Source organism: Polypterus senegalus, chromosome 11, assembly GCF_016835505.1.
Source record: "Polypterus senegalus isolate Bchr_013 chromosome 11, ASM1683550v1, whole genome shotgun sequence".
Classification (NCBI taxonomy): domain Eukaryota; kingdom Metazoa; phylum Chordata; class Cladistia; order Polypteriformes; family Polypteridae; genus Polypterus; species Polypterus senegalus.
Window position 1 is genome coordinate 26,187,038 of NC_053164.1, and position 13,186 is coordinate 26,200,223.

Consider the following 13,186-nt stretch of genomic DNA (forward strand, 5'->3'; position numbering starts at 1 on the left):
TCATTACAGTATACAGTACTGTGCATACTGTAAAGCAAGACATGTATAAACTCTTCATTCCGTGTGTGTGTGTAGGCCTACAGTACTGTAATATATTACCTCAATGTGATGTTGCAATATGATGTTACAGTACAGTAACTCATTCTGTAACAAATACGGCATACATTACAATTGTCATACAGTGTTGTCCTTTGACTTCTACGTCTAGGATTGGACGACAACCTCACATGGGTGGCAGAAGAAAACTTCTCAATGAACAACAAGAACAAGAGATCTGTAACATGGTGATTGCAAATAATGCTCTCACTTTGAGACAGATCCGTGATGCAATCCTTCAAGACAATGCCATATTCCAAAATGTCAACTCTATCAGCATCTCCACAATAGACCGGGTATTGAAGAAGCATCAGATGACCATGAAGCAGATTTACAGGGTACCATTTGAGAGGAATTCTGACAGAGTGAAAGAGCTGCGGTACCAGTATGTGCATGTAAGTCAGTTATTGGTTGTCTATTATAGTAACATTACAGTAAGCAGTGGTTCCCAATTTGTTTGGTTTTCAGTATCCTCTTTACCTTTAGAATCCAGCTTTATCTGACTACAGCATTTTGCCTAAAACTGCAACAGTGTTTCTCCCTCTTTGTGTCAAATACTCCCTGCAGTGCCTCTGCATAGGCCTGTACCCCAGGTTTGGAACCACTGGAGTAGTGGCCAGTAGCAGGCTATATTGAACTTGTGGAGGAGAACATAGAACAATCCCATGTAATTTTCTATTTCTGTTGTGTATGACTCCTCTATATGACTGATTTGATTTTTTACTCTATTGTAGAGAATAATGGCATTGGAAGGGAATGAAACATCTCACATCCTTGTATTTGTCGATGAGGCTGGTTTCAACCTGGCCAAGGGCCGCAGACGTGGCGTAACATCATTGGTCAGCGGGCCACGGTGGATGTCCCAGGCCAGCGAGGGGCAATTTAACAATGTGTGCTGCCATATCTGAGAATGGTGTGGCCACACACATCCCCAGTTTAGGCCCATATAACACTCAAAGGCTCCTCATTTTCTTGGACCGTCTTTATACACATCTGGTCCCAGAAAATGAGAGAGGTCTCGAAGGGCCTCACCTACCACACTATGTGATCGTGTGGGACAATGTAAATTTCCACCGTGGGCGCTCATCAGGGCCTGGTTCACCACCCATCCAAGGATGCTCATGGAGCTACTACCACCATACTCTCCTTTCCTTAATCCCATTGAGGAATTTTTTTCCGCTTGGAGGTGGAAAGTCTATGAACATCAGGCTCAAGACCAGAGATCCCTGCTCCATGCAATGGATGCTGCATGTGAGGACATTACAGGGGATCAGTGTAGGGGATGGTTGAGACATTGCGCCGTTTCTTCCTTGTATGAAGGGAAAATATCCGCTGCGATGTGGATGAGAATCTATGGCCAAACAGAGAGCAGCGTGGAGGGCCAGGAGGATGAGGATGGTGGCCAGGAGAGGGACGGTGACGACAACAACCAGTGAAAGTTACCTTAGTTGTGAAACTTTATTTACTGTAAGCCCTACTGTAGGCTAGATATAATTTTTCTTGTTTTTTGTTTGTGTTTATATTTCGTACATGTACAGAATACTGTATACATTTTATGTACTCTAATGTATGGAAGTTACTTTATGTGTGTCAATAAAAATGATTACAATTTCCTTGGAAGTAGGAGTGCAGTGTGTCTGATGTCAAACTTTGGAGGCTGCTCTTACTGTAAAATCCTTTTTTCAGTTTTATACATAATTGTATTCTGTTGGCTAGACCTCTGCCATAGTGACAAAACATCTAGGCATTTTGACTTGCAGTGCTTACACGATGCCAAAGGGACGATGCATTTTGGGGCACTAACTATTTAAATGGGAAAGGAATTTAGTTTTGACACATGGGTAAACTATTTTGGGAGAGATACGAGCTTTTGCAGGTGATCCATGGTGTTGTTCTTGGGAAAGATATGACCTTTTGCTAGTGAGCTGTAATCAACTGGGCAAACAAACTGAGGATGCATGTACAATAAATTAAAAGACCCATTGTCCGCAGAAATCCACGAACCAGCAAAAATCCATGGTATATATTTAGATATGCTCATTTAAAATCCGCGATAGAGTGAAGCCGCGAATGTCGAAGCGCGATATAGCGTGGGATTACTGTATTCCCTTATTTTTTTTTTTTTTTTAGTTGTATATTTTATTCAAGGAAAGGTCCTTTCCATATTAAAATTGGTTATTTGGACTTTGAAAATAGTCTTTAAAATATCTCGACAAAACAGAAGTCTTTTAATGTAGTGTTGGCTAACTAGGAGGACACTAACAGATCAAGAAAACCTAAACTTCGGCTTAAGTTACTGTGTGCAGCAACCATCTTTTTAAAATCGTGAACCCATTGGTATTTCACAAATTTGTTATATCTACTAGCCACGGTACCTGTTGAAGACAGGTAATAGAATAATTAAAAATATTTCCTCTCTCGTGCCCTACGTGTACTTTCAGCATCTTTCCTCTGTATTCATGTGTGTCTAAAGATTTCTTCATCTTTTTCTCGTGCACGTTCATGTAAACTAGGCTTGTTAGACTCTCATTATTTTCTGGTTGTATACTTTACAACTTTGAAGGCGACTCTCTCTGAGTGGGCCTTTATTTCACTTTCTGCATCTCAGACTTGCACTTCCTCTTTTGTCGCATCACCAAAGCCCAAGTGATCAAACATGCCAAATCTAAGTTGATTGATCAGATTGCACTGAGTGACTGAACTCACAGACACAGTGTTTTATTATATAGTAGATAGATGTGAAACGCTGCAGATATAAATGAATAAAGGTTTGTTTTTTAAACCTTCATATGGTTGGTTATTTTGGGAACCAAAAATGGTTCCCATATTGCATTGCTCTGAAGAACTATTTTGTACCTTTATTTTTAAGAATGTTGATTCCCTAAAGAGGTTATAGATAGTATATGTATAAATCTAAAAATTGAAATATATCAAAGTGGAGATCAGCTAATTATCAGGTCCAGATGGGAATGGAAGGTTATAGTAAGTAATATCATAAGCTCTCTGACTGCAGAGCATTACTAGTCTTTGATGTGTGACCTAACAGCTATAGTGTACACATTCTAGACATTAAACAGTTTACAAGCTGTCATGTTTTATTTCACTTTAATTTGAATCTGTGTCCTTCTCCTAGGCTCGCCCTGTGATCCCACCTATTTCCTGAGTCGTGCAGTATCAAATGTTATCTGTTCCATTGTGTTTGGGCAACGCTTTGAGTACCAGGATAAAAGATTTGTCTATCTGCTGAAACTTATTAATGAAAATGTGCGATTGGCCAGTAGCCCTTCTGGACAGGTTAGAGGTTTTTTTTTTGTTTTTTTTTCTGTTCTCTGTTAATATTTACCTCTTTTATTTGTAGTACTAGGGTGTTGTACCGTGTTAGCCAATATGAATGTATAGAAAAGTCAAGCAAAATAACACCTTTTAATGGCTAACTAAAAAATTACAATATGCAAGCTTTCGAGGCAGCTCAGGTCTAAAGAAGGGGCCTGAGTTGCCTCGAAAGCTTGCATATTGTAATCTTTTTAGTTAGCCAATAAAAGGTGTCATTTTGCTTGGCTTTTCTCTTTTATTGGTAACTGTCTCTGTATGTTTTCTCCATCACAGTTGTATAATGTGTTTCCAAGTATGATGGATGTTCTCCCTGGAACTTTCAACATGATAAAGAAGAATTGGACAGAATTAAGTGAATTTGTCTCTGAGATGATCAAAGACCACAAACAAACATTGAGTGATGATGATCCACGGGATTATATTGATGTCTTCCTCATCAAGATGAATCAGGTGTCTTAAAAAAGAGGCAAAATATTTCTTATTACAAGTATAAATATTGCATCATTTATGGAGTGGGATCTAGATGAGAGAACATTTGCATTTTTTTTTCACTTTAATTCTCTTCAAGCTTAAAATTTTGAAGGCTTTGTTATACATATTTATAAGGAGGGATGCAAAAATTCATGGAATTGGTCAATAGCACAGACGAATTGGCAGAAATTTTGAAACACTTTAAACACATTTTGTTTTACAATGATGTGTAATCAGTTGTATGCGAGTTTGACACCCTGTACAAGGTTGATATAAAAAAAAATTATGAATAATCTTGAAAGTCACTAAACTTGGCTAATTGACAGTTGATTCTTCACTACATTGTGCTGTCAAAGTATCCTTTGCCAAAATTTATCTTGCAGCAAAATTCTATCCCTAGAAGTGCTTCTTGGTGTGTAACTACAACTATGCATTGGGGCTTGCTCACATATGTGTGCGCTCCCTCTCTGTCTCTGTCTGTTGCTTGTGCTTGCTGGTTTTTTTTGTTTTTGTTTTTTTTGCGCTCATAACACCCTGTAATGTATTACGTACCACCAGTGGTATTTATACATCCATCCATTATCCAACCCGCTATATTCTAACTACACGGGGGTCTGCTGGAGCCAATCCCAGCCAACACAGGGTGCAAGGCAGGAAACAAACCCCGGGCAGGGTGCCAGTCCACCTCAGACTCATACTACCAATTGAAGGAAAAAAAAACCAAAAAAAAAAATGAAAACACTACTTTAAAGAATGGTTCCTGGTTAAATACTATACTTTTACTGTTGCCTAATTGAAAACATTTTTATTGTGTTCAGTACATATATACAGTTTTGACATTTATAATTGCCCAGTAAACGTGATTGTGGAACTTCTTTTTTCCTTTTATTTACCTGTTTTTTTTTTTTAGGAAAAGGTCTACTCTGACACAGAATTTCACTTTGACAACCTGCGAGCAACAGTTTTAAATCTCTTTCTGGCTGGAACTGAGACCACAAGCACTACACTGAGATATGGATTATTGATTCTCATGAAGTACCCGCACATCCAAGGTAGGACATGTTCAGTTAACAATATTAACTGCTGTTTTGTAGGCAGTTAATTACGTTAAGTACGTTAATTACTTTTAGGTAGATGTGAATCCACGCATCATCATTGATTTCTGCATTTTGATATTAAAGAAATACTTCAATCAAAAATAATTTTTATGTTACTAACTCTATCTGTTTTGTAGTAGTAACTGATAAATAATTTTAATCTCTTGTTTTCATTAAGAACAGAGGTAAAAAAGTTTGATATGATACAAGGCAATGATGGTTAATACTCTAGCTGTACATCAAAAACAATATGAAAAAATGTCCATGGGATGGAAATTTTCATGTTACTTGTGTCACATGATTCATATGTCAGTTATCCAGTCATTCACTCACGACATGCAAAATGCAGGAATTTTTTTGTTAAAATACTGTCATGTGTCAATACGGCTGACCAAGCTGAGGGCCATAGGATAAAAAAATCAGATAACAATGTACTAAAAATTGCCCAAACCAGCCACAGTAATAAGTCTTTCATTATTATCATTATTATTTCACAGGATCTCATATTTTCCGACTCTTGGTAGGCCTTTAAGTTTTGATTTGATCAATGCTGCTCCACATAGCTAATGCATTCAGCCCACACTACCCTCCCTTACGCCGGTGTTTCTCAAACTTTTTGGTCCCGTGACTCAATTTTGCCTTTTTAAGTTCATTGATGACCTGCTAGAAGTAATTGCTGCCTTGGTGAAACAAGCACAATTAGGGGTCCCACTTGGTAATACAAGCTCACTTAGAAACAAGAAAACATATCCTGCTGCGCCATCGATAGCTTACGTGACCCACCATGATCTTCTCTTGAACCAACAACAGCAACTCGCAACCCATCGGTGGTAACCTGGTTGAGCAACACTGGCTTACGTGACATATCATAACCCACTCATGATCCAACAACAGCAACCCACCAGCTGTCTGACCATGAACTTGGTGTGTGGACACCGAGACTTTAAGACCGACAGTTAAAGTATGCCTACTAGTTACCTACACCAAAATCACAGAGCCTCAGTTTGCAATGACCTGTACACTTTTTGACTGACTTACAGCCAAATGGCTCGTACCAAATGAAGCCATAATTTGGCACATGACTGTATTGTTAAATAGACGCTTCTGGAAAAGTCTGTGCACATCATAAGCAGGAAATGCTTTCACATAAGATTGTGCTTTAAAATTGAAGACCTGCCTCTCCCCCTCATTCATTTTTCAAGAGTCCTGCTTTCAATTCAAAGACACCAGGACAAAGGACAAAGCAGAGATCAAAACTGATAATTGTGAAAGGAGAAAGCTTATCAGGGAGGATAATTTGCAATTTATATGAATGAACAGAAAATTCAAGGGATAGGAATTACTTGGAGTGGAGCAAAACAAGAGAAATATATATATGTGAAAGGCACAAATTTTGCTGAAAGAAAAACGCAATTTTTGTGAAGCAATGCACTGAGTTTTATATTATGTAAAACTGTCAGTGAAAGTACACAGATAAGATAAACTTGAGTATGTGGTCAGATATGATCTAGGGGTGGAATAAGGGAAGGCAAAGCTGAACAATACAAAGAATTGAGTAAGTCTGTGCTCTTTAGTGTTCCAGACAAATAGAAGAAAGTTGCAAATGAACACATGAGCGGATTAAAATGAAAAGAAATAGAGTACACAGAAAAAGTAAATGTCTGGTCAGGTTGGGGAGCATGTACTGGTACAGCGCATTACCCACACCCATTACACGACGAAACAGCTTGGGATCCTGGTTGGCAACCCCACAAGCAGACACGCAGTCCAGGCCCACCTTCTGGAAATTACCATTGATCTGCTGCAGTCATGTGTTACATGGGTGTCCCCTTGGCCTGGTCCAGCTTCTTGGGTCCTCACCGATGAGGATCCTGCTAGCCAGATCACCCTTGGAGAATCTCACCACATAACTGTAGTGCCATAACTGATGCTCCCTTACAATGCAGGTAATGTACCCCATTTGGGACTTCATGAGGAGAAAAAATAATAAGGGTATAAAAGTTGAGGAAATACCAGAGATGACACAGAAGCAAGGAGAAAATATAAGTTTAAAAATAAACAAAGACTTTCTGTTCCAGCACACGTGGAGCAATATTAAGTATTGTATAAAAGATAACTGGAAGAGATTCTTGCATATCCAAAAGAGGGATGTAAGAAAGAAGAAATGTTACATGTGGTCTATGGAAGTGTATAACAGTACAAGAGATGTGGTAAATAAATATTGGCGGAATATATTTGGAGAGCAATAATTAGAGTCACAAACTAAATGGTAATATATGGGGATGGCAAAGTAATAAAAGTGTGATAAAGTTTAATAAAAGAAGGTGAAAAATAGTAACTTTGTAAAAGAAGCAGTTTTGTGTGCAAGGAGTAAACTTGAGTGGAATAAAACCAGAATTTTAGATGAATAGATCTTTATTGTCATTGTAACTTTCACAATTTTACATAGATGCAAGAATAATCCTTGATAACGAAATGAACAGGCATGACAGGCACTAAAGTTGCAGCAAAAGTTTCAGAACTCTTCAAACGCATTGAAAATGCAGTTTAATGTAGAAAAGTGCAAAGTGCTTACACATGGGCAAAAAGAACGTCAGTTGTAAAGATGGGTGACACTGTCCTAAAGGAAGCAACCACTGAGAAGGATTATAGGATTTATGCTAACACGACTTTTTCATCATCTAACCAATGTGTTGAAGCGATTAAAAACAAATTAAACAATATGTTCTATAGTAAAAACAGTTTAATACAAATTGAAAGACTTACTCTCAGACTGTGTAATACTCCAGATGTGATGTCAACCAGTGTATTGTGTGCATTTCTGGTGGCCACACTATAAGAAAGACCTAGCTGCAGCACTTGAAGTTGTGCAGAACAGAGCAACCAAGTGGATTTCAGGATTTTAAGGTCATGTCCTAATCTGACAGGCTCCGAGAATTAAACCTGTTTAGTCTTGAGCAAGAAGAGACTGTGCAAAGCAAATGTTGTAATAGTACCAGTGGACTCAAAATTAGCCTGGAGATGGAGATAAGTCTGATGGAAAGGTTGAAAAGAGAAACATAAAGGAAGTGAAAGTGAATTAGAAGAAATGTCTACTGATTTTAAGCAGTAGTGTTTAGATATGGTTGGGAGAATTGGAGGAGAACACCAGGACTGCGGAGAAAGCACACACAACTTTTAATTCCAATTCTTTAAATTTCTGGTACCAACAACTGAGACTCTTCACTTTTTCATTAAACTAATTAATTTACAATGTTGATTAAAAGCAAACATCCTATAAGATGCAAGGCGCTTTATCACTGCCAGTGTGAATCATCAAGCTACTTTTTAGCACTTATAAACACTGAATAACATTAAACATAAGACTAAACTTACAAAACTAAAAATGAATCTGTATTTTTATCAAAGGTTTAAAAAAATAGTTTAATTGAATATGTGAAAATGGAAATTTTAACAAATTATATTACTATTTACATTTAATCAGTGTCCAGTAATCCAATCATTGTTTGCAACTCCTTGACTCCAACTTCGACTATACAGCTTTGGATAACATTAACCTTGAAGAAACTGCAGGAACATATAGCAGTTGCAGAATGCATACCCTTTATATTAAAAATATGTTGCTAATTCTCCACAGGCCTGACCTGTGGGATAGGGTGATGAGACAGCTGCAATTTCTCACAAAAAAAAACATCAAAGGCTCATATAATTTTGGCAAAGATGTACTCTCAAAACATGTCATCTTATAGTCTGAGATTGAGTTAGAATTTTTTGTTGTTATTTTCAAAAGATACATTTATAGCAAATCCAATATGGCTTACCACCCAAAGAACACAATACAATAAGGTTGATGGTGTTCACATCATGCTACAATACAGTTTATCTTCAGTTCAGGACAGACAGAACAAATGCATACATTTTAAAATATTTTCATGAAATATCTGCTACGCTCTGCCAGAAAGCTGAATATGTTCCCTATCACACAATAATGCAGGGGTGGGCAAAGTCGTTCCTGGAGGGCCGCTGTGGCTGCAGGTTTTTGTTCCAACCCAATCGCTTAATAAGCGCTTATTGCTCAAATAACACTTCTGCCTTATTTTTATTTTGTCACACGTTAGAATTTTGAACCTTTATTGCTTACTTTAGGCTTAAACAGCTGTATTCTTGATTTTTAATTGCTCCTTATCAGCTATAAGATTCAAATGACAAAATAAACCAGCAGTCCTCAGTTTATCTTGTTTCCATTTACACCTGTGTGTATTTATCATGCACTATTTGGTTTAATTCAATTAATAATTAAGCAACTGGGTTGGAACAAAAACCTGCAGCCATTGCGGCCCTCCAGGACTGACTTTGCCCACCCCTGCAATAATGACTGCTAGCAAAGGCATTTCAACCAAAGAAAATCAATAACATGGAATGGACTGGTAAAGGAGTGGATCTTAATCCTATCAAAATATCCATGGAATTGGAAGAATTGATGTTTGTGCAGTATTTGAATGAACTTCAACACTTTTACTAAAGAGAACAAAGTAAAACTGTAAAACCCATGTATTCTGATTTGATAGAGACTAATCCATATAGGCTTCTTCTGTTATCAAAGCATTAGTTATGTGATGTTCATACTTATACAGCCATGACATTTAAAAGCTTTATTTTACTTAAAAGATGATACATTTGTTTTTAGCTTAATACCATATAACCAATAATATCTATTAAATATGAAAAAATGTATAGAATGATTTTTTTTTTATGGTGATGTCCACTCTTATTTAAAAAAAAAAAAAGAAGACATTTCAATAAGGATATGTAGATGTTTGATATCCACTATATATTTTGTGTCAAATTTAAGTCCATGTCCTTAAAGTATTTTTATTCACTTTTTTCTTTAGAGAAGGTCCGTCAGGAAATTGATGAAGTGATTGGTCATGACCAACCACCATCCATGGAGCACCGCAAAAAGATGCCCTTCACAGATGCAGTAATCCATGAAATTCAGCGATTTATTGACATTGTTCCAATGAACCTGCCCCATTTGACCACACAGGACACTTCATTCAGGGGTTACAGCATCCCGGCGGTGAGACTCAAACACTTTGTTCAAAGTAACCCAACAAAACAGATGGCTGATGCCACAAATATGGCATAATGTGCCTTGTAGTACTTAGAGTTATGAAACAGAAACAGAGGTATTTAACAGAGTGTTTTTGATTTGTAAAAAGGAAGTGGTGGATTCTTTATTTTTCTAATCTATGTAGGTTAACATGAGTCTTCTGTTTTTTGTTTTTTTTATGATATTGTAGGGTACATTGGTGATTCCTTTACTGCACTCTGTTCTTTTTGATAAAACACAATGGGAATCGCCACAGTCCTTCAATCCTGGACATTTTCTGGATAAGAATGGCTGCTTCAAAATTAACCCTGCGTTTCTGCCTTTTTCTACAGGTATGTAATTTCTGTAGCAATTTATAGCCATAACGTGTGTCTTGTGTGCATACCAGCATGAGACTGATCAAATGTGATGGCACATAAGAATGGATGATTGTAACCTATTAGTGTGTGAGAAACTGAGCTGAATGGAGCAGTGCACACATAAATATACACAAAATGACCCTCCTCCTTTGGCACTGGGGTTTTACTGCCTCATTGCCAGAGGTATTAAACTTGCTTATGGGAAGTGGCCCCAGAGATATCAGGAACCTTTTTACATTTTAGTTTTACACAAGAGAGTACTTACAATATTGATGAATGCCTGTGTGTGTCTGTTTGAGGTGGTTTGGGCGATGGGTGCTTTGGCCTAAGTGATCAATTTTATTGTGTATGTTTGTTTATGCATTTGAATGTAGTACTGATTAGCTATATATATATATATATATATATATATATATATATATTATTATTATTATTATTATTATTATTATTATAGTGTGATGGACGGCTGGGTCCCATGCCCGGCCGGGACGCCCCTGCTACATATGTTCCAGGGGAGCAACCATGGACCGCTCAATACCTCCCCTGGGACGACTATGATTCCCCAGCCTCCCGCCTGGTTCCATGGGAGATGGAGTCCTCCACAGCCAGGTTGGGAGATGGGATGGCCGCTAGGGGGTGCTGCGTGGAGTCAACAGCCCAGCTGAACAAGTCTTCAGCCCCACCCTGGAACGCTTCCGGGTGGGCTATTAAAGGGGCCAGCCACCACCACTCATGGGCTAGTTGGGAGGAGGAGGACTAAGCTTGAAGAGGAGTGGTGGTAAAGGAGAAAGGAAGAGAGTGTTTTGGTGGTGTTTTGTTTGGGACTGTGTTGGGCTGTGCGACACAGGGAAGACATATCCCACGGCTGAAGAAAAATAAAGTCTGTGCTTATTTTGTACGTGCCTCTGCGTCATTCTGTGCCGGGTCGGGCACTAAATAGCGTCCAGATTATACTTTATATATATATATATATATATATATATATATATATATATATATATATATATATATATATATATATATATATATACATAAACAATCATCACAGTCTAAAACACCAAGTCATTAAGCTACAAGGGTATCAGTCTGTCCAGTTAGGAAGCATAAGAAACTGTGAGTTAACTTCATCTGCTTTGGTGCAAATGAATGTGACAACAGGTGTATTGGAGAGGCAACAGTAGGACACCCCACCAAAAAAAAGGGAATGGTTTTGCAGGTGGTAGCCATAGACAATTGCTGTCTCCTTATCCTCCTTAACTGTTTCTTTTCTAGTTTTGTGTTTTGCTAGTGCATGTGTCACTACTGGTAGCATGAGGCAGTACCTGAAGGCCAGTTGAGGTTGCACAGGTAGTCTATGTCCTCCAGGGTAGAACATCTATACATGCCATCGCAAGAAGATTTGCTGTGTCTATCAGCACAGTCTCAAGAGCATGGAGGAGATGCCAGGAGAAAGGTCGTTACACAATTAGAGCTGGAGGATATGTGGGCCAGTCAGTGGCATTGATGCCTTCATCGTCTATAATCACTTGTGCTTCCTGACTGGACAGATTGATGGGTAATGGAGCCTTTGTCAATCAATCACCATCCAAACGTTTCAGTTAAGGCTTTGCTATGTAAAACAGGAGCCATATACAGGTCTCATCTGAGATGGAAAACAGCACAGGGAAATCATGTTTTTTTGGTCTGGCAAGTCAGCATTTCAAAATGGGGTAAAACGTCAATCATGCTTTCTGGTCCAAAGAGGAAAAGTACCAAAAAGATGTTATCAGTATCTGTCATGGTATGGGTAAGTATCGGTGCCCATGACATGGGTAACTTATACATCTGTAAGTGCGCTAGTAATGCAGAAAGCAGGTTAAAAATTTTGGACCAACATAAGCCACCATCCTGATGGTAAATTTTCAAGGGATGTCCCTGCATTTTTAGCAGGACAATATGAAAGCAAATTTTGCCCAGAATACAAGTGCATAGCTGTTTAAGCACAGAGTATACGAACGAGATTGGCCTGCCTGTAGTCCTGACTTGTCTCCGATATGTGTGGTGCATTATTAAGTGCAAAATATGGCAATGAAGTCCCCGCATAAGTATGCAGCTTAAGACCTGCATAGTGGATGAATGGGAGGAAATTCCGCTATGTAACCAACTTGTGTTTTCAGTACCCAAACTTTTAATAAGTGCTATTAAAAGGAATGGTGACATTACATAGTGGAGAAATTCTTGACTGTCCCAACTTTTTTGGAGAGTGTGACAGTCATCACATTTGACATGAGTGTATATTTAAAATAACCAAATTCATTTTTGTTTTTATTAGCATTTTCTATATTGTCCCAACTTTTTTGGAATTGGAGTTTGAAGAAAAAACCCCATTATTTTAAATAATAAATAAAAATGGCTTAGACTAAAATATTGGTACCCCAACCTAATATTTTGTAGCACAACCTTTGGAGACAGTAACTTCTATGAAGAGCTTTCTGTATTTCTGAGTGAGATTTCTACACTTCTTTACTGGTTGTTTGGCCCATTCTTCTTTAGTTCTCTCGAGTCTGATTGACACCTTCTTCCAGATGCATCTTTTTCAGCTTTTTCCACTGATGTTTAATGTGATTCAGAGCATGACTTCTAGCAGGACACCAGGACAGTCCATCATTTTCTTCTCTTCCATTCTTGGATGTTTTCTGAGGTATTTTTTGGGTCTTTATCCAGCAAGAGGAACTGTG

General features: G+C 38.1%; 1 protein-coding gene across 1 annotated transcript in view; it reads left to right on the forward strand.

Moving 5' to 3' along the window:
- The window catches only part of LOC120538753 (cytochrome P450 2C23-like), a 36,013-nt gene that overhangs the window by 21,168 nt on the left and 1,659 nt on the right, over positions 1–13,186 (forward strand). The window contains exons 4-8 of the mRNA XM_039768206.1: positions 3,230–3,390; positions 3,703–3,879; positions 4,811–4,952; positions 9,890–10,077; positions 10,301–10,442. Of these exons, the coding sequence (XP_039624140.1) occupies positions 3,230–3,390; positions 3,703–3,879; positions 4,811–4,952; positions 9,890–10,077; positions 10,301–10,442 (810 nt within the window). The remainder of the gene's footprint in view (positions 1–3,229; positions 3,391–3,702; positions 3,880–4,810; positions 4,953–9,889; positions 10,078–10,300; positions 10,443–13,186) is intronic.